General features: G+C 54.5%; 1 protein-coding gene across 3 annotated transcripts; it reads left to right on the forward strand.

Moving 5' to 3' along the window:
• The first annotated feature begins 4,510 nt into the window (after window positions 1–4,510).
• KLHDC8A (kelch domain containing 8A) lies at window positions 4,511–23,818 on the forward strand. 3 transcript variants are annotated; one of them, XM_086694704.1, is made up of 7 exons: window positions 4,511–4,867; window positions 16,765–17,268; window positions 17,627–18,229; window positions 20,989–21,153; window positions 21,405–21,620; window positions 22,223–22,324; window positions 22,778–23,818. In XM_086694704.1, the coding sequence occupies exons 3-7, from the start codon at window positions 17,854–17,856 to the stop codon at window positions 22,969–22,971; spliced, it is 1,053 nt and encodes a 350-aa protein (XP_086550830.1). In that variant the 5' UTR covers window positions 4,511–4,867; window positions 16,765–17,268; window positions 17,627–17,853; the 3' UTR covers window positions 22,972–23,818. The 3 variants fall into 3 exon arrangements, with proteins under 3 accessions (XP_086550830.1, XP_086550831.1, XP_086550829.1); XM_086694705.1 differs by lacking the exon at window positions 16,765–17,268; XM_086694703.1 differs by lacking the exon at window positions 4,511–4,867 and having other exon boundaries at window positions 14,925–16,905.
• The last annotated feature ends 1,016 nt before the right edge of the window (window positions 23,819–24,834 follow it).

The raw sequence follows: 24,834 nt of genomic DNA on the forward strand, positions 1-24,834 counted from the left end.
AGCTGGTCCAGATGAGGGTGAAATCATCTCTGCCACTGGCTGTTTGAGCAGAGTCACAAGTTTCTGAAGCCCTGTAAACCTTCATTTCCCCACCTGTAAAATGGGCGCTGCCTTCGTAGAGATAGTTGCAGCGGGTAACAAATAACACATTTAAGCACCTGGAATATTGCAAGGACTTGACCTGTGAGAGTGGTCATTTGCTCCTGTCACAGGATTACCAGATTTAGTAAATAAAAAATACAGGATGCCCTTAGGTAAATCAGAATTTCTGAGTAATGACAAATAAATTTTTAGTATACGTATGTAAATATTCAAATTTAACCAGGTGTCCTGTATTTCATCTGAAAATCTATGGTCAGTCTGCAAATGTGGATCTACTTTGTCTCTGCCTGAATGCCCTCCACTCTTCTTCGCCCAAATCTGACACCCCTTTGAGGACCTGGGTCAAAGACCACCTCTCTTACTAGGTGTTCTCTGGCATTCTCAGATAACTATGATTTCTTCTTCCGTTCTACTCCCGAAGAGCAGACCAATCACGTGTCACTTAACACATGCCTCCTTCCACTCTGGAGATGTATGTCCTATGTTGTTTGCCGGTTTGTTGTTTTTTAAAATGTTTGTTTATTTACTTTTGAGAGAGAGAGAGGGAGACAGAGAATCTGAAGTAGGCTCCGCACTGTCAGCCCGGAGCCCAACGTGGGGCTCAAACTCACGAACCATGAGATCGTGACCTGAGTCCACATCAGACGCCTGACTGACTGAGCCACCCAGGTGCCCCTAAGTCCTGTGTTTCATACCCTCGGGAGCCTAGAAGCTTCCTAAGCACACAGACCACACCTGACCTCTGGTAGACCATTCCTGCTTTGTGCTTGTGAGGTGCCCGTTAGCTATTTGTTAAGTGAAAAATATGAGACTCGATTATCCCAAATCAGAGCTACTTTCTCTTTTCATTTTCAGAGTGGCTTTCCCCCCACTTCAATCCTGGAAATGCACATGGGCATATGTGGCTTTTAAGAGACTTAATCTGAAATCTTCCAATTTAGGAGAAAAGGGGGAGACGTTCATCTTTTCCTCCCCTGGACAAAGGAACAGAGCTTACGCAAAAGAAAAAAAAAAAAGACTTAACTTGGGCAAACACGTTACAAAAGAATTATTACAGCATTAAACGAAAACGCCTCCATGCGAACAAAGTTCCCGTTTCTCGCGTGTGCAGCAGGCAGCTGTATTTCTGAATCTCTTTGAGTAGGTTTGCATTGAAAAGTGGAAAAATGAAATCTCCCGGGCACTATTTGCCAAGGGATTTGCTCCCTTCCTTTGTCTGTGGTGCGAACCCTGGAGTGGCTGAAAGCTACCCATTTTGTCTCTGGGCTCAGGCGGAAGGGAGAAATCTTTTCCAAAAGAGGCCGTGAGATGGCGGGGCTCCCTGACACAGGATTTGGGGGAGGACAAAGGAATCGTGTGGGCATCTTATGAAGGGTGTCTGGATGGGGGCTCTGTCGTTGGGGAGGCATCTGCTCCCGCCATTTGCACATCTTACGCTAATCCTCTTCCGACTGCTGCCTTGCCTCGTGCTCCCTCCTGCCCACTTCGCCCGGCCCTCCCCGCCGTGCCCTCTGATGTCAGGCCCCCTCTTTTACTGCTCTAATTCAATGCCTTCTAATTGGATGCTCTGCCTGGCTAATGGCTTCTACCCAACTACAGGGCTGACATTTACTTACTTGATTTCCACCCCTCCCTGTGCTCTCTGGCCTTCTTTGTGAGCAGAGCTTAAATTAGGCAGGATTTCAGATCCGCACCTTTTTTATATTTCAGCCTGGGCCTCTTTCTTTTGGGAGGGGAGGTGGCTGAGTAGAGAAGAGCCTTGGAAATAGACCCTGGGCTGATCAATCCTGACACCTGCGGATAAAGCCAGCTTTGTGACTTATCTGTATCCCAGCACCCCAGCTGACTCCGGGCTGCCTTCCTTTGTTTGCTTTTTAACCTGGACCCCAGCCTGCTAATTTCAACCGGAACACGCTTTCTTAATTTCATCACCTAATATCAGACCACTGCCAAAAGAGTCGTTTTCATCATCGGAAAGGTTCTGGGCTGAGCACCAGGCCTCCTCGTCCCCAGGATTTCACACGGGGAACTGTCATTTAGGGCTAACGTCCTCTTAATGGCCACCTGTGCTCCACGGTCCCGCCTCTTCTCCTTCTCTTCCCTGCCCCCGGAGGTGAACATCATGCCAGAGCCTCCAAATATTTGCTTAGAACGGATCATCACAAATTGAGTCTCACATTATTCTCAGATTATGGATTGTGGAAGTCATTTATTGATAGGCATCGCCCCACAGGACAAACAGGGATCGGCAAGCTTCCCTTTGGTTTGGGGCCGTTCGGCAGCATGGCACCAGTCTCCAGCCTCACCCAAGCAGCTCTCCTTTAGGCAAGCGGTTTGCCTGTGGTCTGTAATCTGTCTCCAGGGATCAGTTTCACTTGATTCTTAATTACATTCTACTTTCCACCCCCTTCAGTCACCTTACACACACACACACACACACACACACACACACACACACGCACGCACATGCACACCCCTTCTCTTTAATTGGGCCGTAGCGATCTCTCAGGCGTTTCTAATGTGGCACACAGTTCTGATGGACAGCTGTCACCCCGGGCCAACGCTTCATTAGGTGTGACAGCCTGCAGCCAATGGTCACCATGCCACTCTGTTCAGGGGCCAAAGAGCAGCTCAGAGGGGAGTCTGGGAGACAAAGGGGTAGTTATTGCAGAGGGGCCGTGGTGATGACGTGGCTCCTGGGACAGATGTTTAAAGCAAACCAGAGTGCCATTCGCTCTCTCATACGAGGTTATGAAATGAGGAGCCGCGTCACTAACGGCAACTCAGCTACCCAGATGTTGCCTCGGCAGCTGAGAAATTGATGTTCAAGCCACAGGAAACATCCAGAATATTTTGAGTCTCCACAGGCGGCCCGTCACCTACATCATCAATATGGGCTGTGCATAAGCACCCCCTCCTTAGGCAACCCTTCTCTTCAACTTCTATCATTCACTCTCCTTCCTCTCTTTATGGGGAGAGGGCCAGTGCCTAAGAAGGGAGTGAGTATGGGGGTGCCTGGGCGGCTCAGTCGGTCAAGCGTCTGCGTCTTGATCTCAGCTCAGGTCCTGATCTTACAGTTCGTGAGTTCCAGCCCCGTGCCTGGCTCTGCACTGACTGAGCGGTGTCTGCTTGGGATTCTCTCTCTCCCTCTCTCTTTGCCCCTCCCCTGCCCTCTCTCTCTCTCTCTCAAAATACATAAATAAACTTAAAAATAAAAATAAAATGAGGGAGTGAGTATTGCCCGCATTGAAATGTTCATGACTGACAAACCTAGTTACCTAAACTCACGTAAAAATCCGGGTGTCATTTATATACAGTCAAATCCACAGTTGGATGGTTTTTGACAAATGTTTATACCCTTAGAGCCACCCCATCAAGTATGATCTCATAATTAATCCTCACATTTAACTCCCATGAGACAGACTGGTGTTACTATCTCAGTGTTATTGCTGAGGAAACAGAGGACCAGGAAGACTGAAAACAGCAATAACAATGGCCGTCACCATATGCCGGGCGCTGTTCTAAGGGCATCAGACACATTCCCCCCTTTAACCCTCTCCGAAACCTCACTGGTCCCATGTTACAGATGAAGAAACTTGCCCCTGGTTTCACAGCTAAAGAGTTGGGGGAGTGGATATCTGGTGTTCAGTTTACATTCTTACCCCAACAGTACCTGCTCAGAGAATACAAAAATGTTCCCCTCGTTAGATCCTCTTTTCCTCCAGAGAGACCATCGCCCTCCCATCCCCCTAAGCCCCCCATCCCCCCAGCCCCCCCCCCCCAACCTCAAAGTCCTAGAAAGGAGAAGCACATGTACCACATCTGTGTCAGCCCTGCTCGCCTGCTTTCTCTCTAGTCTAGACGCTCTGCTTAACTTCATGGACAGGGGAAGCCAGGCTTAAAAGGCAGCCTTGTTTTTTTTAATCCCTTGAAATACTGGACTTTTCATCTAAGAAACTTCTGTGAGCCATCCCTCCTAGCAAAGTGATCCAAACTGCCCTGAAGGGTTCAGCCTGACCTGGTAGAACGTGTCTGGCCTTGCCAACGATGCTGAGTGTTTCTGAGGGAAGTGCTTACCCTCTCTGAACGCTGATGCCCCATCCAAGCATGGAAAGGCAAAGGTATGCATGGGTGGCTATTTGGGGCACAAAAAGGTCACCCCACCACCGGTGCCTTTTGCCCACAGCCCCCCACCCCCACCCCAGAGGGAGGAAACGTGCCATCAATGGACTAGGGCCAAGGTGGGCGTTTGCCCGGTGCAGAAGCGCCCTCCCCACTCTCTCTTGCTTCCATTCTCTCCCATCTGGCAGAGGAGTCCGGCTCCCTAAATCTTCTTTTTGTTGGTTAGTTTCCATGGCAGTTATTGTCTGTGTGTGAGAGCGTGTCCGCCCCCTCACCCTCTCCCCTTCCAGAGCGGGCCCTGGCGGCTCAGGCGCGGCCGCCGGGGAGGCAGGCAAAGACGCCAGGGCTCTGGCCAGTGTGCTGGGGTCCTCTCGGTGGGGGGTCAGGCCTCCTGGAGCTCAGGGGTCCCCGAGCCTCCCTCCGTGCGTTTGGGGTGGGGCCCTCTGCCGCCGGGCCCGGCTGTATCCCAGCTCCTTGGCCAGAGGCAGCAGCCGTGGACTTGTGAATTGTGGAAGAAGCCCTCAGGACCCTGGGGATCCTAGGAGGAGCCTCGGAGCCAACCCCTGAGGGACCCTCTGCAGCCCCTTCCCCTCCTTTGTCTTTGGCAGATGATCACCTGATATCCTGTCTCCCCCCGGGTCAGGTAAGTTTCATTTCTATCTGTCTGTGCCGAGTGGTGCCTACCTCTGGGGAGACAGGCAGTGGGCTAACGGGGTGGGGAGGGAGGTCGGGGGGGGGGGACGGCTCGGCCCAGACAGGCTGGCAGGAGATGGGGAGAGTGGGGAGAGGAGAGGGTCTCAAAGCGCCTTTCTTCCTCAGCTGTGCCTCTCCGGCTTTGAAGTTCAGGGCTCCTTTCCAGCCGGTTTTAACCCAGATAGTAAAATGCAAAGATCAGTGTCTAGGGCACAGAATGACTGACATACAGCCAATATCCAGGACTTCTGGCTTCTGGTCTGAATTCAGTTCCCGGTATTCAATATTGACTACATACAAGTCGTCGTGCTTGGCTCTGGAAGAGCAACACGAATGACCCGCGACGCGGTTTCTGCTTTTAAATGCTTTCCACCTGGTGGGAATGATAGGACGTCTACACAGATGGGTATGAAGACTCCCGGGTCAGGCACGCTGGGTTCAGTGCCCTACTCTGGATGCATGACCTTGGCCAGGTCACTTAGCCCTCCAGTCTCCGTTTCCTCACCTGTAAAATGAGGATGATAATAGTGCCTGCCTTCCAGGCTAAATTCCGCTTGCACACACTCATAAAATTTAGGTCAGTTCATGACAGTAACAACCGCCATACACTTGTTAACTATTATTACTGTTATAGAAATTAAGGGGCGCCTGGGTGGCTCAGTCGGTTGAGTGTCCGACCCTTGGTTTCAGCTCAGGTCATGATCTCCGGGCGTCACAGTTTCCAGCCCCATCTCAGGCTCCTCGCTGGCTGTAGGGAGCCTGCTTGGGACTCTCCCTCTCTCTCTCTGCCCCTCCCTCCCTTGATCGCACTTGCTCTGTCTCTCTCAAAATAAATAAATAAACTTAAAAAAAAATGTTTTCAATCCTATAAAATGTGTAAAGAATATCGGGGATGGTTATTACCGTGCAAGGCAGTCATTGTGTACTAACACAGTGGCGCTTACAGAAAGTTCTATGGGAACACAGGAGAGCTTACTGTCACCTGCAGGGATAGGGTGAGTCTCCTGGAGAAGGTGGCATTGAGGCCGAGCCCTGAAGAATGAGTAGGATTTTGACACGCAGGAAGGAAGGTATGCAGCAGAGAAGCACTAAGCCAAGGTGCGGAGGCAGGAAAAGAGAGGCCTCCTGGCCGCCAGCTCAGTGAGCACCTTGCCTGGGGCCCAAGCACGGAGCCTGGTCAGAAGCTGGGCGGCACTTTGGACTCCCCAGCAACTTGGGGCCAAGGGCAAGTTAGAGACCCAGGCTGGGAGCCTGAGACCAGGGTTCCGGTCCTGGCTGAGCTCCCACCTGGGTGCTCTGAGGCTAACCTCTTCACCTGCTCCAGGTTTGTTTCCTCACCTATGAAAGGGGAATATTGAAACTTGACTTCCCTCCCGATCTTACTTACTATCGTGACTGACCATCGCATGGGAATATGACATTTTAAATCAGTAGGTAAAATGCAAAGTCCTGTTCTTCAAGATGAAAGAGAATTCGTGGACCATCTACACGGCTCTGGGGGAAATGCAAAGGACTGTATCATTTAACAAGGAGGCTTGTGAAAATCATCTAGTACAATGCCTGACTCATAATAGTAGCTGAATGATCTCTTTCATAATTGATTGGTTGGTGGACTCACTCATTCAGTCATTCATTCAGGGTTCTTGGAGTACCCACCGCAGGCTCGGTGATGGGAAAGAGGTGTGCCCAAGACAGGCATGGGTCCTGCCCTGAAATGCTTACAAGCAATTCACGAAACTGGCAACCTGAGGGTGTCCCTGTGCCCCACACTAGCAGCTTCCATCCCGCTGGCCGTCTTCTGGCTTCTTTCAAGGATTATTGCTGTGAGACAATTGCTGTGGATTATTGCTGGGTTTTTTTTGGGTTGATTTTAGGCTCCCAAGACACTATCCCCGTGGGTCTGCAGAACACCTCCTCTCTGCCCTCTGCTGGCGGGGAGTTGTAAGTGCTTCGCAGTAAACAGCTCAACATCCATTACCCCTCCACACCAAGCGTTCCGTCTGCCTTCCATCACCCCTGAGATGAACTGAAGTGCCTTAATATTTAAAAAGGAATGAATCTGTAATTAGCACCTTAACATTATATCAGGGCCATTCCGGAGGCTTTCTATTTAAATGCAAATTGAACCTTCCTGAAGAAAAGCTAATAAGTGATGAAAATAGATAGCAAGAGAGGAGGAAGCAGGCAGTAGGAGGGAGGAGGGGCAGATGTGGAGTCGCCACTGGGGCCACTTTGTTGCTGCCTGTGGACCACACTCCCCTCACCCAGAGACCAGGCGCGGGGCACCTGAGGAGAAGTCCGGGCACCTAAAGCCTGAGTCTCAATTCCCCTCTTTGTTCAGGGGGTGGATCTCCAAACCAGCAGCCACTTGGGTGGGCCCTTCGGGGGCTGCTGGAGGTCATCTCAGAGTCATGGTGGCCTGGAGAGGATACGGGCTTCGGCTACAGCCAGACTGGGGTTTGAATCCAGGATCCTCTTCTGAGTAGCTATAAGATCTTGGCCAATTGCCTAATCCCTCGGAGCCTCCGCGCCTTCACAACGTAAGCGGCTGTTAGTGCTCGTTCCTCTCAAGATTGCTGTAAAGATTATGCGATAAACAGAAAAACGTGCCTGGTATACAGTAGGTGCCTAACAAATGTTAGTTCCCTACCCTTGTCTCGAGATCTGGCTGGACCAATTTAACCGGTCAAGGTGAGAAGCAGGTTCTCAAGAGAAAGGTGGCATCCACGCTTTCCCTTCAAATAACCTAGGCAAGGGGTCGGGGAACACCAACACTTTCTGTAAAGGGCCAGATAGTAAATATTTCATGCCTGGCGGGCCATATGCTCTCTGTTGCAACCACTCCACTGCACCGTTGTAGCGGGAAAGCAGCCACAGACACCACACAAGTGAGTGAGCGTGGCTGTGTTCCAATATAACTTTATTTATAGACACTGAAATGTGAATTTCATACAACTTTCATGCATCACAAAATATTTTTCTTTGGATTTTTGTCCCCCCCCCCCCCCCCCGCCAAACATCTAAAAATGTAAAAACCATTCTTAGATCACTAGCTGTACAAAGACAGGCGGCGAGCTGGGTTTGGTCTGTAAGTAATCGCTCCCCGAAGGTTTGACAAGAGACCTTCACCTGTGATTTTGTGGAGTCTGCACCAGGGGACGTCTCAGAACATAACTCCTAAGGCTGGGACTAATGGAGAGGGACGGCATCCAAGGAAGCAACAAGCCCTTTCTGGGCCAGGACCACCAAGGACAAAAGGACACATAGGGTCCCTGGTGCTGGTCTCTGTTGGGGTGCCAGCCATTAGGTCAGGGCACGAGTACAGGTGTCATTCTACTTTTTCCCAGTGATGTCCAGGAAGGAACCAGCAGCTCCTTGGGCACCGAGCCGGCCGACACATTCTCCTGGTGACAGGCCCGAGCCCAGCCTTGGGAGGAGGGGGAATGTGACACCTGAAAGAGATCCAGCCTGGGAGCCTGAGACCAGGGTTCTAGAAGGGGGTTCAAGGGCTCAGACCCTGCTGCTCTCTCCCCAACCAGGAGAGCGGTGAGGGTTCCCCGGGCATCTCAGCCCACCCCAGGAGTGCCTGCGGGTAAGGATGGGCAGGCCCTCTGATTCACCTGAGACTTGGCCTGTCTCCCCCCTTTCCTGGGCTCTCTGACACCTGTCCTTAGAGACACACACAGAGCGCTCTTGCAACTAGTCCGCCATGCCTCCCCACCTCCTCTCTGTCTTTAGCACAGAGAACACAGGTCACCACACCAGATGGCAACCTCACTGTTGTGGCAGATTGCCGGGCTCCCGGGAGAGGTGGGGGTTAAAGCAGAGGACTGGAGGCTGTCTGTTCCACAGTCCCCACCCCTCTTCTTTAACATGCCTCCGCCCGGCCCCTTCTCCAGAACCTCTGGGGAGGAGGGCCTGTGTGCGTGCACGTGCTTGTGCACATGCATGTACGTGTGTGCGCGCGCGTGTGTTTGTGATGTGAAGCAACAGGGAAGAAGGGGAAGGGGTGAGGAGAGACCGTGCCACAGTGAAAGCCACTCTGTACCTCTGTAGAGGCCCCAGCCATGGTGGACGGGCCCCTCTTCCCAGCTGGAGGGTGAACTGGACCCTGCCTCTCTGGCACCCATCAAGGGGCTCTTGGAGGTGAACAGAAGCATGGTGTGGAGAATGAGGCCTCTCTGTTTTATTTATATATTTTTATTAAAAAAAAATTTTTTTTTTAACATTTATTTATTTTTGAGAGACAGAGCATGAGCGGCGGAGGGGCTGAGAGAGAGGGAGACACAGAATCCAAAGCAGGCTCCCAGCTCTGAGCTGTCAGCACAGACCCTGACGCAGGCCTCGAACCCACAAACCGCGAGTTCCTGACCTGAGCCGAAGTCGGAGGCTTAACCGACGGAGCCACCCAGGCGCCCCCGCTCTGTTTTAGAAGCTGCCCCTGGGCCTGGCCAGAAGGGAGAGGCCGAAGAGGGGCAGGGCCTCTGAGGGTGACTGTTCTCACCTCCTGGCTCTCTAGTGTCATCTCACAGCAATCCAGCCTGTGGGCCCCCCACCGCCCCTTCCCAGCCCCATGAAGGGGCCAGAGCCTTGGATCCCATCAGGCTCGGACAAAATGGTGCTAACAGGCAGAGAAAGAAGGAGAGGCGGGCCCTGAGAAACCCTCCTCCCAAAGTAAGTAGTAATAACCAAATAGAAGCCAGTAATGTTCCTTAGCAGGTGAGCAGCCTCCATCTGGAAATAAGGGGAGCCTCTAAGGAGTGGCCCTTTTCTCTCCTGGGTGGAAATGGGACAACCACCTCACAGCCCAAGCTTTTGTCCTCCAGATAAGATAGTTTTGCCCCTGGGAGGCCTGGGGGGACTCAGTCGGTTAAGCTTCTGACTCTTGATTTAGGCTCTGGTCGTGATCCCCAACGTGCTTCGAGAGAGACCGAGCCCCCCCTCAGGCTCTGTGCTGATAGTTTGGAGCCTGCTTGGGATTCTCTCTTTCCCTCTCTCTCTCTCTCTCTCTGCTCCTCCCCTGCCCTCTCCCCTCTTCCCTCTCAAAATAAATAAATGAAGGTTTTTTTAAAAAAAGACAGTTTGGCCAGGATGAGGGACCCCAGCAGGAAGTAAGCAGGAGAGCTTACTTCTGGTTACTTCTGCCCCTTACTTCTGCCCCTCTGTTGGCAGAAGGCTGCGATCTATGGGACTGGGGGGAGTGGCTGGCCTTGCTCACTCGGAGCCTGTCAGCAGGACAGCCAGCCCCCCTTACCGCACCCCTCCGGCGCACACACGCGCGCCCTTCATGACAGGCAGGCTGGCCCATCTGCCAATCAATTTTCCTTGCTGATTTCCTAGCCGAAGCAGCGGGGCTGGTGTGTAAATCATTCAGAGCCCTCTCTCAGCTCTGCCAGGACATGGAGCTCTTTTTAATTAAGAAGAATGGAGGATGTTGCTGGCTCTGGAAATGGTGATATTAACTTACTAATGGGCATTTAAGGAGCCGTGTTTGAGTGGCTGCTGCCTTCCCAGCCTGCACCCTCCACCCCTCTGCAGAGCCGCCCAGGCCCCCACAAAGGCTGTGCTGTCCTCTGCATTAGAAGGGTCAGGATATAAGCACCGTCCTCCCGCCACCTACATTGGCCCCAGGGATCAGCCAGGCTCCCGCCTGGTGACCTGGGACAAAAAGGCACATTTTCACATTTATTTAAAAAACATTTTTTTATGTTCATTTATTTATTTTTGAGAGAGAGACAGCATGAGCAGGGGAGGGACAGAGAGAGGGAGACACGGAATCTGAAGCAGGCTCTGGGCTCCGATTCAGAGCCCGACGCGGGGCTCGAACCCATAAACCAGGAGATCATGACCTGAGCCGAAGTCAGACGTTTAACCGACTGAGCCACCCAGGTGCCCCCATCTATCTATCTATCTATCTATCTATTTTTAAGATATCTTTTTTTTAACGTTTATTTATTTTTGAGACAGGGAGAGACAGAGCATGAACGGGGGAGGGTCAGAGAGAGGGAGACACAGAATCTGAAACAGGCGCCAGGCTCTGAGCTGCCAGCACAGAGCCCGACGTGGGGCGTGAACTCACGGACCGCGAGATCATGACCTGAGTCGAAGTCGGCCGCTTAACCGACTGAGCCACCCAGGCGCCCCATCTATCTATCTATTTTTAAAGTTCATTTATTTTGAGAGAGAGAAAGAGAGAGAGTGTGTGGGTGCGCATGAGTGGGGGAGGGGCAGAGAGCGAGGGACAGAGAGAATCCCAAGCAGGCCCCGAACTACCAGCCCCAACGTGGGGCTTGAACTCATGAACCATGAGATCATGACCTGAGCCAAAAGCAGGAGCGGAAGGCTTAACCGGCTGAGCCACCCAGGCACCCCTCATTTTTGCATTTAGAGGAAAGGCCAGAAGCAGGACGACTTGAACCCTTGAGTCCTCTGACTCCTGTCCTGGCAGCCTGTGGGAAGGCCACAGGCTCCCCAGAACTGTCAGGACCCAGCAGGAAACATGGGTAGGCCTCCAGTGGGTGCCCAGTGCCCACAAGGAGCCAGCCCGTCAGCAAGAGCTGCAGCTGTTGCAAATGAGCAGCCGAGCCAAGCAAGGGCCCTCACTAAGTCCCGTCTGATGACTGAACCTGGGGTAGCTGGCGGTGCCCGCGAGCGCCGATGGAGCCAGACCCGTGCGTGTGTGCCACTCAGAAGAATGTGAGGATGTCCATTCTGGGGCCTGCTGCTTTGTCAGCATGGCTAAGTGACTCTTCCTGTGGGACTTCACACCCCGGATACCCCTCAGAGTAAAGAACACCCAGCTGGGAGACACCTCAAGCCCGCTGTGCTCTTCCTCTCTCTCCCTTCTAATTTTACAGACTGGTCCGGAGGTGCACGGCCCAGTTGGGGCAAAATGTGGCTGGAACAGAAGTCTCCTGGCTCTTGGTCCCGTGTCTTACCTATTTCCAGTATCTCCCAGGGCAGGTGACACCACGGCCTCTCCTCCCACCTCATGCTGCTCTTTTCATTTTCTGAGGCTCTTGGGCCTCTGAAGTTCTTCCCTCTTTATAACCCAGATCCTCAGGCTTTATTCCAAGTCCCATTTCCTCTTACGACCTCCTCAGTCGGCACAGGGCAGGGGCCGAGGTCTTTCAGAGAAGGTCTCGCTTGCTCCTGTCCTTCTCATCTCTATGCATGAAACAGCAGAGGAGGGGGCAGCTTCCTGACTCTTCTAAATCATGCAGCTCCTGAGTCTGAAAACCAAGATGATCCCTTCCCCCCGTCCCACCATCACATACCTGAGCCGCACTTTCCATCAGATGCACCCCTTAACTGATACCCACTGAGTCCCTCTGGGCCCTACGCCCCGCCCCCCACTGCCCTGGGGGAGGAGGGAGAAGGGCCGGTGGCTGAAGGAAGGTGGCCGATTCCGCCGCCCATCTAGTCAGGGCTGCAGGGTCAGGAGGAGGCCATTCCTCGGGACCCCAGACTGCCAACCCCACGGGTGGCAGTGCCACGTGAACAGAGGCCGATTATGGTTCCGACTGCCGGCACCTGTGTCACATCATCTCCAGCCGAGTCCTCTGGAGCCCTAAATCCTTCTTCTGGGCTGCTGTTGGGACGGGGCGGGAGGACACCCCAGGGAAGCTTTTCGGTGTGGGGGAGGAATTTACCCCTCCCTCGGTCTACAGGGAGCCTCAGTTCTGATCGGATGGGCCATCGTCACTTCCACCCCCTAAACACAGCCAGGCTTCTGGTGAGGGATGAGAAGGTGATTCTCTGCAGGAAGGGCGACAGCTGTTCTCCAGATCAGAATGCAATTTAGTTAGTGGGAGAGATTTCGGTGCTCTCAGAGGGTAGAAATCCTGTCCGAGACGTAGGCCCCGACACGGTGGGGCACAGGAGTGTGGGCCCCGGTGAGATGCCTGCTGTGTGAAATGGGCACCTACTGTCTGGGCTCACCGGTCTGGATACGCAGAAAGTCAGGGTGCAGGAACTTGTCGTCACACAGGGGGGAAAGAAGTCTACTCGTTATAGACTACCTCCTACATGCCCAGCATCTACACCAGGCATCTCTTTCCACCCGTAACTCTAGAAAGTAGATTTTCTTATTCCCCTTTTCCCAGATGAGGAACTGAGAGTCAGGGGTATAAGTCACTTCTTCACGGTCACACAGCTAGAGGGGTCCAAGCCAGGATTCAGACCCAGTCTGCCTAATGCCAGAGTCCACACACTTTCCCCTACCCCATGCCCTGTGAGGCACTGCAGACAAAGAACTAAGGAGAGAAGGTGATCCCGGCCTCCAGGAACTCAAGATGCATCTTTCCAGCCCTCACGGTACCCTGCAGAGGGCGTCCAGGTGGCGCCCCCCTCCCACCGACAGGAAGGTAAACTGTATTTCCGAGGAGGGAGAAGGAGCTGTTCTAGTTTCTAATAACTAAACAGCTCCTCTCTCCTGTCTCCCCAAAATGTACCCTGCACCTGGGATTCCCCAGTCCCTTGTGGCCCTACCTACCTCCTCCACCCACGGTCTGCCACGCCGGGACTCTGCTAGTTAACGGGGACGAAATTGTCCCTACCCACCCTCAGCTTCTCCACGAGCTACCCCAAGGTGGTGACGGCGGGCCCCTGCTGAATACCTAATAAACCCAGTCACTACCGAGTCAAACTGTGCATTGTATTCTGTATAAAAGAGACTGTACTAGATCCTAGGTGCAACTTTAGAAAAAAAAAAATACCGAGTGACTCTTTCTGGAGCTGAGCACCCCTTCAACAAATCTGACGCAGCAATATCACATAAGAAAGAAAGACTCCACAGTACCAAAGGCTTTATCATTAGAGGCTTTCATCAACTTTCCTTCCCCCGCTTCTCTCCCCTCCCCGTGCCACCTTGTGACCAAGGCAAAGAGTCAAAGCCTTTCTAAGAGAGAAGAGAAACCCAGGCCTGATGTGATTGCAAGGTCTCAGAGCAAGAGGGATTTGGGTTTGACGTGAGGAAGAACTCCCCGACAGGGAAATGGCCACCCTGTGGAACAGGGTGGTGAGGAATCAAAGGGGTCACTGGACTCCCCGCCTCTGCTCGGTGCCCCTTCAGGCCCCAGCTGGGTGCACTCTGCCCAGGCATGGAAACCGCCCGTGACTCAGGGAATCTTAAGTGGCAGTTGCTAGGTTACAAGTTTCCTCAATGTGCACTCAATGTAAGGATTAAAGGATGTCACCTGGCTGAGAGGAAGAGCCATGGGGGAAGGAGTTGGGGAGATGGAGAGCAGCCAGGACTTCCAGAACAAGCAATCAGGCCACGACCTGAAAGGCATCCTATTCTCACTACTTTTCCAAGGGTCTGAGTCCCTAGATCCCTCGGTCCTCATGGAGGGCGGTGCTTGCAAAACATGAGCGTTAGGCTGGAAGGGGGCCTATTCTGGGATTGGATTCCAGTCCTTCCCCAGTTATGCTGCCCAGCACACAATATGGCAACGGGCAGAGCCGTTGCCGGAACCCTTTGGGGGCCTGGGCTCCTTCCTTCAGTGTAATTGGACAAGAAGCCGGAAGCCAGGTGACAGTTGAAAAGCTTGGTGTCCTTAGGAATACGCAATTCTTTCATTTGTGATTTAACTGTGTTAAAGTGGAAGAGGGTTAGATTCGGAATTCACAAGCTAGACCCTGGTGTCGGCCCTCGGACGGTCGTAAATCCGTTACTTCACCTCACTAAGTCTCAGCTGCCTCACCTGTAAAAAGTGGAAACCGATACCTGCCCCCGTCATCTTTCCCAGGGTTGTTTTAAGATTACGAGAAAATGGGGGTGCCTGGGTGGCGCAGTCGGTTAAGCGTCCGACTTCAGCCAGGTCACGATCTCGCGGTCCGGGAGTTCGAGCCCCGCGTCAGGCTCTGGGCTGATGGCTCAGAGCCTGGAGCCTGTTTCCGATTCTGTGTCTCCCTCTCTCTCTGCCCCTCCCCCGTTCATGCTCTGTCTCTCTCTGTCCCAAAAATAAATGAACGTTGAAAAAAAAAATTAAAAAAAAAAAAAGATTACGAGAAAATGGATGTGTGAGGACTTAGGTCAGTTCGAGGAGTTCTGCAAACGCAACATCATATGGAACTGTGTATAACTGCTTAGTAAGCTGCCCCAGCTGGGGTGGGTGGGGACTCCAGGAGCCTTGCCCCATTGCTTTGGTAAAAGGCTCAGTAGACAAAAGAAGCTGAAGATGGGTCCCCCACGAGACCCTTTGAGGAAGACCTATGGCTTTCAGTCTTCCTACTCACCCTGTGCTGGTCTTCTGAACACAGTTCAAGTTGGGGGTCGAGGATCTATTCCCTATTCCTCTGGGCAGATTGTGATCCTTGGGAAGAAAGAGAAACGGTTGGCGTTTCCTATAAAACTTCATTAATTCAGACCACATTCTTTTGGAATTTATGAGTTCTTACTGAATAGAGAAAACAGAACACAACCTTCCTCTGAAGGTTCTAGAGGTGCTTACTTTGTAAGCACAGAGAATTCAAACAAAAAAAGGCAGTTCAATTTCTAAGCCAAGAACACAAGATATTAAGATGAGTTGTGACTTCTGTTTCTCACAGGAAGTCATTTCTAAACAAGGGGCAAAAGTTTGTATTTGTTCTGTTTCCCTTTTTCTGCATTTTGTTGATAATAGTTGCTGGCCATGGTCTTAATAGCGATTTACCAAGCCCTTGCTATGTGTCGGAAACTGAACTGTTTTACAAACAGTATCTCATTTAATCCTCACAAAAATCTACCAGGAGCCATCCATAGCATGAAACACTACTCAGAAATGAAAAGGAATGACCTACTGGCGCATGCAACAACCTGGATGAAACTCCACAGAATTATGTTGGGGGCGGAGGTGGGGTTCCTAGTCAATCCCAAAAGGTTACATACTTTATGATTCTATTTATCTAACTAATCCATTCTTGAAAAGACAAAATGAGGGAAACGGAAAACAGAGTAGTAGTTGCCAGGGGTTGGAGAACAAAAGGTGGGAGGGAAGCAGGTGTGGGTATAAAAAGGCAACACAAAGAACCCTTGTCTTGTGGTGAAAATGTTCTGTACCTTCACTGATCAATTTCCATATCCTGGTTGTGATATTACCGTACTATAAGTTTTGCAAAATGTTACCTTTGAGGGAAACTGGGTAAATGGTTCTATTTCTTCCCCCTGCATGTAAATCTACAATTTATCTCCAAATAAAAAGAGATAAATTCAAATAATATAAGGAAATTGGGGCTCAGGGTGGTAAAACAATTTCAGGGCCAGAATTCAAACTCAGGTGTCAGACTGCCAAACCTGAGCGTTTGGAGACTTGACTCTGTTCAAGGGAACCAAGAAGAAGGAGGACCCCATCGGGCCTAGAAGTCCATTAGACCAGGGGACCCACGGGTGTCATGGGCTGATGTGTTACCGGGGGTCTACTGTCCTGAAAAGCCTGAGAATGTGGCTTGGAGAAACTATTTGGTAAGCCCTGTGGGTTGGTGCTGAGTGCCAACATTGAACAACCGGGTTTCCCCTTCCCAAGGTGTGTGAAAAAGGGATGAGAGTGTGTGTGTGGGGGGGGGGTCCCCCTATGTGTTTGTCTATGTGGGTGTCTCCAGTTAGGTATCCACATGTCTGTACCTTTGTCAGTTACTCCGTGAATATGTCAGTTTCCGGGTGAGAGAGGGTAGGGTGATGTGCAAGTTCTGCCTACTACGTGTGTGCAGGTCGGTGTATACGTTATGTTTGGGTGCACCCGGGGCAGGTCTCCCCGGGTCACACCCACATAACTTGTTTCTATGAGGTTAAACCATTTGATAATACCTTCCCCAAAGCAAAGCTGACTATTGAGCCAGCCTGTCACGAACTGGGTCTGTGTACTGTAGATAAACTGGGTAATTGGACTCTCCGCCTCTTCATCCAAAACAAACACTCACAGACCGCCCACCCCCACGCTGGAAGGAGTCTGGTTCCTGTCATCTGGGTACTTGGCTCCAGTGCCCCGCCTCTCTGACCCTGTAGACAAGGTGAGCGTCTCCCCGAGGGGCCCTTCCCCTCCCCCGCGGGCGGACGCTGCCAGCGCTTATGTAAAGAGGTCACGGCCTGCGCCGCCGCCGCCGCCGCCGGGCGCACGCGGCTTCCTGCACAGGTGTGGCGGCTGCGGGCGGGGATGTGCGTGGAGCAGCCTGGCGGGCCTCCTTCTCCCGGGCGGCTCCGCTTCTCCTTCGCGCTGCTCGTTCCTTCTCCTCGTCTGCATGTGTGACAGCGGTGTGCGGGCTGGGGAAGGACAGCGCGCCCTGTCCCCAGCTCCCCGCAGCGCCGGGGGGGCTCCCCGCTCCCGGGTGATGCGCTGTCTGCGCCTCGCCGCCGCGCTCCTCGGGCCTGGCTGTGTAAGTGGCGCGGGGGCGTGGGCGGGAGGGCGCGGGCAGGGGAGCGGGGGCGGGGGGAGAGAGGCGGCGGCGCCGGGAGGTGTTAACTCCTTGTTCCGCCGGGAGGCTGCCGGGCGCCGCGAGCCCCGGAAAGCCCCCGCCCGCCGTGCGCCCCGCGGGTGTCCGAGCCGCCGACCGGGAGGGGCGGGGGACACCGCGCTGCGGGGCGCGATGCCGCCGCGGGGTGGCGCCCTCGGCCGCCTTCCCTTTGAAGTTGGCCAGGACCTGGGAGCCGGGAGCCAGCCCGCCCCGCCGGCGGTGCGAGGAGGCGAGGGCGCGGGGCCCCGACCGCCCTTGATTCGCCCCATCCCTCCCGCAGGGCCAGGCGCGGACGCCGCCGGACCGCGCAGTCTGGAGGGACTGTGAAGCGCTGGCCGGCGTCGGGGCCCTTGCCCCGGGGTCGGGCGGGAGCCGGCGGACGGGAGCCAGATGGAGGCGGCGAGAGGGGGCGCGGAGTAGCGGGCGGCCCCCCGGGCTCGCACCTCCCGCGGCGCCGTGGCGCTCCGCGGGCACTGGGGCGCGGCGGGCGGGGCCCCCGGGGCTGCCATGGAGGTGCCTAACGTCAAGGACTTCCAGTGGAAGCGCCTGGCGCCGCTGCCCAGCCGCCGGGTCTACTGCTCCCTGCTGGAGACCGGGGGGCAGGTCTATGCCATCGGGGGATGTGACGACAACGGCATCCCCATGGACTGCTTTGAGGTCTACTCCCCCGAGGCCGACCAGTGGACCGCCCTGCCCCCCCTGCCCACCGCCCGGGCCGGGGTGGCCGTCACCGCCCTGGGGAAGCGGATCATGGTGATCGGGGGTGTGGGCACCAATCAGCTGCCCCTGAAGGTCGTGGAGATGTACAACATCGATGAGGGCAAGTGGAAGAAGAGGAGCGTGCTGCGTGAGGCCGCCATGGGCATTTCTGTCACGGCCAAAGGCGAGTGGGGCCAGGGCTGAGGGAGGGAAGAGAGAAGGGCGTGGGGGACCACGGGGAGAGGGATGGGAACTAACACTGAGTTGGGGGCCCACTGTCACAATCCCGATCCCATTTGATCCCTACAATAGACACGGAAGCTAGAGACCCACAGGCCTTATTTTACAGATGGGAAAACAGAGTCAGTAGGTGAAGTGTCTAGTAATTTCATGTGCTGCCAGAACTCCACTCCACCAGCCTCCTGCCAACAAGCTGGGCAGGCCTGGCCAGAGAGGAGAGTTGGGGACTTAGTGCAGGGTCTCCACAGACCTCTTCATTCAGCAGAATGAGGAGCCTCCCACCCATAGCACCTCATCCCCTGAAATCTGCCTTCGAAGGACACCGCCTCCAGACACATATTTGGGGTCCTGGGGGTGTTCACTGCATCCCTGTACCATCACTAGGCCCCTCTGGTGGGGCTTTGAGGCCTGATTGCGGGGCCTTTCCCATTACCCTCAACCTCCCCTTCTGCCTCCGAGTCTCAGAGATACTAGTGAATGGAGACTAGAATGTTCCTGAGGGTTGTGCTCCTACAGCACCTCGCCCAGGTTCACAGTTCTCAAGGGGTGTATGCAGGGACCACGAGGTTACTGGATCTTCATTTCACTTTCTCAAAACCCCTCATTCTTCCTCCTTGGGCCTGGTACAGCCCAGAGCATAGAGCGGGCTCCAAAAGTTCTTTGGCTGAAACACAAAGGGTTTTATGGGAAATGGTCCAACAGGAATTAGAAGACCCCAAGTGCAGCTCAGACAGGCAGCCTTGGTGGGATGCAACCTTCCCTCCCTCTCTTGCAAAACCATCCCATTTGCCTGTGGGGTCTACTGTAGATCAGGAGCCAGGATTTCTGGAGGGTCTGCTGTGTCCCTGGCACATTTCCAGGTCCCAGGGAGGAAGGAAAGAGGCAGAAGGTCTGGCCCCTACTTTCAGAAGTCAGAGTCTGATCAATGAAGGTGACCAGTGAGAAACTCTAAGCCTGAATCCCTCAGGGTAGTGGCCAGTGAGGCCTCCACAGGCCATCAGTAAGGATAAGAGCCGGAGGGCCCATGGGGAAAAAGAGGGAAAGGGTATTCCTTTGTTCCCAGGCTTCAGTAAATGGTGCTGAAAGACAGAACTAACGTTCATTGAATCCTTACCACGGGTGCTTTATATATTTTAGCCCCTTTGATCTTCAAAAACCTATCTGATGAGATAAGTGCTATTATTATCCTCATTTTAAAGAGAAGCAATGTGGGGCCCAAAGAGGTTAAATAATTTGCCCAAGGTCACACAGCTGGTGAGTAATGATGGAGTCTGGGCTCTTAACTGTGGCATTGAATGGGTTCAGGAGTTAGTTTAATAAGCTTTCACATGCCTGTGTGGCAGACACGGAAGCAGAGGCTGGGGTCACAGATGACCAAATTCTCTATTTGGAAGAAACCGACGAGGATTGTTTCCATAATGCATGGTGAACAGGGTGAACAGGTACCTTGGGCGGTACTGAGCCGGTGCTCTCAGCCCCGCTTTGCAGTTCAGGGACACCCAGGCGAACCCGAAGGGATGATTAAGAGCTGACACAGGAGCGGTGGTGTGGCGGGAATGAGGGCTGTCGGCTGGACGTGTGTTTCAGGTGACACAGGGATGGGAGAGGCGGAGCTTGTGTAAGGGAAGTCCTTCTAATATTAGCAGGCCAGTCTCCTGGCCGCAGGCTAAGGTTAGGATTTTTTTTTTTCCTTGTTCAGTAAGATTGGAAATAGTACTCAGTAGAAGGAAATAGTAGTCTCCCTGCAATTCCCTTACAGAATAAAGGTCTCCTAGAGCTGGAAGCAGTGAGGACCGGCTACGGGGAAATAGAATCCTGGGCAGGGGTGGGTCCCCGGGAAGAAGAGTGGCTTGTCGGCTGGGGGAGGAGGGGAAGCTGTGTCTCTGATAGGCTGCAGGAGGCACTGGGGTGAGGCCCAGGGAAACGCGGGTGCCTCGCTCATCCTCTCTGATGCCCTGTGTCAGGGGTGTGCCTTGAAAGGCTACCTGCAACCAAGAGCAATAGAAAAAGGGAGAGAACTCACTTCTCTCAGAGTGCCCAGCTTACTGCCTGGGTTCCTTAAAGGGGCCGCTTTTCTCTCCTCCAAAGCCTCACCCTCATTCACCCCTAACCCTATCCCATCTAGCTCAGGATGTCTTCTGGAGCCCACAGGCCTCCTCGTGTGTGAAGGAGGATGGCATTCCCCCATGGGGATGGCAGACAGAGAAAGAATCAGCAGCAGTCCAGGGTCCCTCAGGGCCGGCGACAGCAGGGCTGACCTCATTTCCAAAGGGTCCTGCTGGGTCTGGAGAGTTCCAAGCAGGGAGTGCCTAAGGAACAGGCCACTATTGGAGGACATCAGAGGATTACCCCTCCTCTTCGGCATCCCCTCTGGCTGCCCAGGGGGGAGGAGTGTAGAGGGGACAAAACCTGCAAAGGGTTGTCCAGGCCTCGACTCCACCGCAGTCTACCCTGTGAGAGGCTCCGCCACGGGCTGGACATCGAGGCGTTCAGGCCTGACATGGCTTCAGGCTCAACCATGGCAGAGACTCTCCATGGTTCCGTCAACCTCACCCCGGCACAGCAGCGGTTGGGAACCTGGCCTGGCCTCCGTGCTGGTGTGCGAGGGGTTGATGGGGCCTGGCCTGGTGGGTCATTACTGATGGGCCTGTCTCATAGTGTGTGTGAGCTGAGCCAGGGGTTGTGTGTGGCCTTTCTCCTTAGATTACCGAGTGTATGCGGCAGGCGGGATGGGCCTGGACCTCCGTCCGCACAACCACCTCCAACACTATGACATGCTCAAGGACATGTGGGTGTCACTAGCACCCATGCCCACCCCGAGATATGCTGCCACCTCCTTCCTCCGAGGCTCCAAGATCTATGTGCTAGGTAAGGACAGGTTATCTGTCCCACATCTATCCCTCCTTCTCTCCCTTGGGTCAGTTTCCACAGGAAGCGGTCAGTGTCTGTGTGCTGAGCATCTCCTTGGGGGCAATCACCGATGCCTTACCCCGCAGGGAGCTCCCTGTGTGGTTGGGTAAACGTGGAAAGGGGAAACCCAGCCCCCGGCCCTCAGGGACTTACTCTGGCCCAACCCCCCTGCCCTCCCCCCACCCTCCCAACCCTGGTCTGGCCTCCAGGGGGACGACAGTCCAAGTACGCAGTCAACGCCTTTGAGGTTTTTGACATCGAGACTCGCTCCTGGACCAAGTTCCCCAACATTCCCTGTAAGCGGGCCTTCTCCAGCTTTGTGACCCTGGATGACCGCTTGTACAGCCTGGGAGGCCTGAGGCAGGGTCGGCTCTACCGGCAGCCCAAGTTCCTCCGGACAATGGACGTGTTCGACATGGAACAAGGTGAGCAGGGCACCGGCCTCTAGCCGCCCACCCCGCTCTGGCTGAGTCCCCATCCCAAGCGCCCGCCCAAGCCGCTGATCCAGGGGGGTGAGCCTTTCAGGGGTCGGAACAGCCCTCTCCACTCAGGCCTCCTCTTGGGATCGCATTCTCTCCTCTGGACAGGGCTCCTCTGGGTTGGCTGGTTATTTTTATCAAAGCCTTTCCCATTTTCTCTTCTTACGACATTCAGGCAGGGCCCGGTGAGGGAGGGCTTTTCCGGCTTTTTACCGATGCAGACACAGAAGGATCCCGACTCCCACGCTCACTGCCTCTAGTTAACCTCCTCTCCAGCTCAGAGACCTTGAGAACAGAGGTTAGAACAAGGTGATTGGTTGTAGGGGATTATGGTTCCTTGGACTGTAGCAAGCCTGGGAGAGGGTATAGAGGCCCCGGAGTGCATCATTTCAAACAGCAGGAGGCGGAGTTTATGCCCTGAGCACAAAGCCTAGATGGGGTGGACGCCCACCCAGGATGTGAGCTCTGGGGACTCCGTGTGTACTTGGCGGGGGAGGTCAGCGTCTCACTCTCTCTAAATTTATCCTGCCGTGATCCACGGCCCGCAGGGGGATGGCTGAAGATGGAACGCTCGTTCTTCCTCAGGAAGCGGCGGGCAGACTTTGTGGCCGGCGCTCTGAGTGGACGGGTCATAGTGGCCGGAGGACTTGGTAAGGATGAGGCTTCCAGGCTGTTACCTGACACCGTGCCCGAGCGGGAGAAGGCACCGGCTGCCTGCGCACTGCCTGCCTACCGCGTTCTCCCAAATCATTCAAAAACCCCTCTTCCCAGCTGGGCTTCACAAACCCACAGGGGCGGATTTTTAGTAAAAGGCAAAAGAGAGGCAGCAGTGACTAGAAACTTCTGGTAAAAGCAGAGGGTGGGGAAAGAAAGCCTTCCTCTGGAGGAGACGGAAGGACGGAGAGAAGGCAGGAGGGGCAAAGTGGCTGTCGGACAAGAGTGAGGGCTCAGGGTAGGGAAGGAGCGTTTCTGCAGCCCAGGAACTAAAGTCCCTTGGCTTCTGCTTGTGGATTCCAGAGGGAGGGAGGGGGGGTGGGGGCGCTGCGGGGCATGGATTGGGGGCTGGACTTCTTCGTAAGGTCCGGTTCCCTTGGCGCTTTCAGGGAACCAGCCCACTGTCCTGGAGACAGCAGAGGCGCTCCACCCCGGGAGGAACAAGTGGGAGGCCCTCCCCACCATGCCCACGCCCCGCTGCGCCTGCTCCAGCATTGTCGTCAAGAACTGCCTCCTGGCTGTGGGGGGCGTCAACCAGGGTCTGAGCGACGCAGTGGAAGCCCTGTGTGTCTCTGACTCCTAGCTCTCAGCACAGCGCCTGTGCCCCGGACCGGATCAGCCCACTCTCCACAAGAGGAATGGTCTCGTCAAAGCAGTGTGGGCGACTTCCCAGGATGCCAGCTCCTGTCAGCAGCTAGTGGGGTCAGGCCCCGGGGTTCTGAGGGACCTCCCTCCGCCTCCAAACCCTACCCATCCCAGGAAACCATGCGAAGTCCCAGGGACTCAGCCAGCCTCCAGCTGGAGGCCAGCTGAACTCTGAGGAGAGTCCCCCCTTCCTGCTCAGGCAGAGAAAGACACAGGAGTACTGGCTACCTCCCCTTCCTGTGAGTTCCACCTCCCCCCCGTGTCCAGGGTAGGGGGTGGGCAGGGCCGAAGACAGCTGCTATCACTGTCCTCTCCCCAGCTCTGAACTAGTTTGAGGGTCCCTCGGGATGGAAAACGGAGAAGGTTCGCAAGGAGTCCCAAACCCCTCGCTTCTCCCTTGGTCTACATCCCTTCCCCATTTGGTGGTCAGCCGTGGGCCTGCCCTAGCCCTCGTCCCCTCAGCAAGAATCGGCCTTGGAGTCAGGTTCACGGGGACTGGTCCAGGTCAGTAGCCTCGGCCAGGAAGGACCCGTGCCTCTCGGGTCCTCGACGGGAAAGTGACGATGGAGAAGCAGCAGACGCCCAGCCCAGGCTCTGCTTCCCGCTCCTCCCCTCGCTCACTTTCTCCTTCCGCCACCCTCCCCTCGCCCTTTTGTCACCCGCGGCCCCAGCGCATTTCTGGGCAAAACCTTCTCATGTACACTGTGGCATCCAAATCCACGAAGGATGGATTAACTGCACTCTGGTTAACAGCAGCAGCACAACAATTAAAATCTATATTCCTATTCTCTCGGGTACCTGGTGCAGGGGTGGGGTGGGTGGGTGTCTTGATGGGTAGAGGGGACCCCATGAAATAGTCCCTCTGACTGTCTCAGACTAAATAGGGCCCCAGGCGACCAGCTGTTGTGGGTTCCGCCTCCAAAGCACCTCCTGCCCGGTCACCTCACTCCCAGTACAGGGCAGCCCTCCTCAGTGCCTAGTCTCCTCTGTGTTAGGAAAGGCTGACCTCTTCGTGCCTGGCCTCAATTCACTCAGCCGAAGTTCACTTCTGTCTTGCCTGAAGTTGGACAGGGATCGCTCACTGACTTGCCGTGAAGGACGTGCCCCCTCCTGGCTCGTAGAGCGCCTCTTTCTGATTTCCGGTTCTTTTGAAAAGCTGTGCCAGCACGGGAACTACAAAGGAAAACCTGCCCCCCACCCCCCACCAAGGGCTGTGGGGGAGTCAGCACTTCCTGTGTGATGGTGTCATTCATTCTAATGAGGCAGGAACAGAGGGAGCCTCCTGGAGGAAGTGACTCTGCCCCTGGGTCTTCGAGGGACAGGGGTGTTTGTCCCTTCCTCAGGCCCCAAGGGTGCTGCCCCCTGCTGGCCCAGCCTTGCCTTCCCACCCCGGCTAGAGGCATCCTGTGGCCAGGGGGGGTTCCTGGTGAGCGGACTGGGAGGAAGGGTGCCTTCTTATTGCTTCTGGAACCCCGTACTTCGGTTCTGTTAGCTGCTGAAGTAACTGTTAGAAGATACTGGAGGAACCACAGATCCTGTGAGGGATGGAACAGCATGTTAAGGAAGCCACTCCAAAGTCCAGCCCTGGTCTGGTCTTCCCCTTCCACGTTACTTCTGCGCCGTCCCCTTCCACTCTCCCTGAGAAAAGGGGTCCCTCCCCACTTTCCAAGAGGAAACCAAAGCCCCGTGTGTGTGTGTGTGTGTGTGTGTGTGTGTGTGTGTGTGTGTTGGGGGAGGGGACTTTCCAAGCACACAAAATGGTACCCGATCTGTGCGTGGGAATGAAGTATTTTTAAATGGT

The sequence above is a fragment of the Puma concolor genome, chromosome E4 (assembly GCF_028749965.1).
Source record: "Puma concolor isolate L17-30 chromosome E4, mPumCon1.1.hap2, whole genome shotgun sequence".
Lineage (NCBI taxonomy): Eukaryota > Metazoa > Chordata > Mammalia > Carnivora > Felidae > Puma > Puma concolor.

What these genes read in the sequence shown, in the direction of transcription:
- KLHDC8A (XM_086694704.1), top strand. Translation starts at nt 17,854, where the DNA reads ATGGAGGTGCCTAACGTCAAGGACTTCCAGTGGAAGCGCCTGGCGCCG. An exon ending in CATTTCTGTCACGGCCAAAG is followed by an intron (nt 18,230 to 20,988) that starts GCGAGTGGGGCC and finishes CTTTCTCCTTAG; the next exon opens with ATTACCGAGTGTATGCGGCA. An exon ending in CATAGTGGCCGGAGGACTTG is followed by an intron (nt 22,325 to 22,777) that starts GTAAGGATGAGG and finishes TGGCGCTTTCAG; the next exon opens with GGAACCAGCCCACTGTCCTG.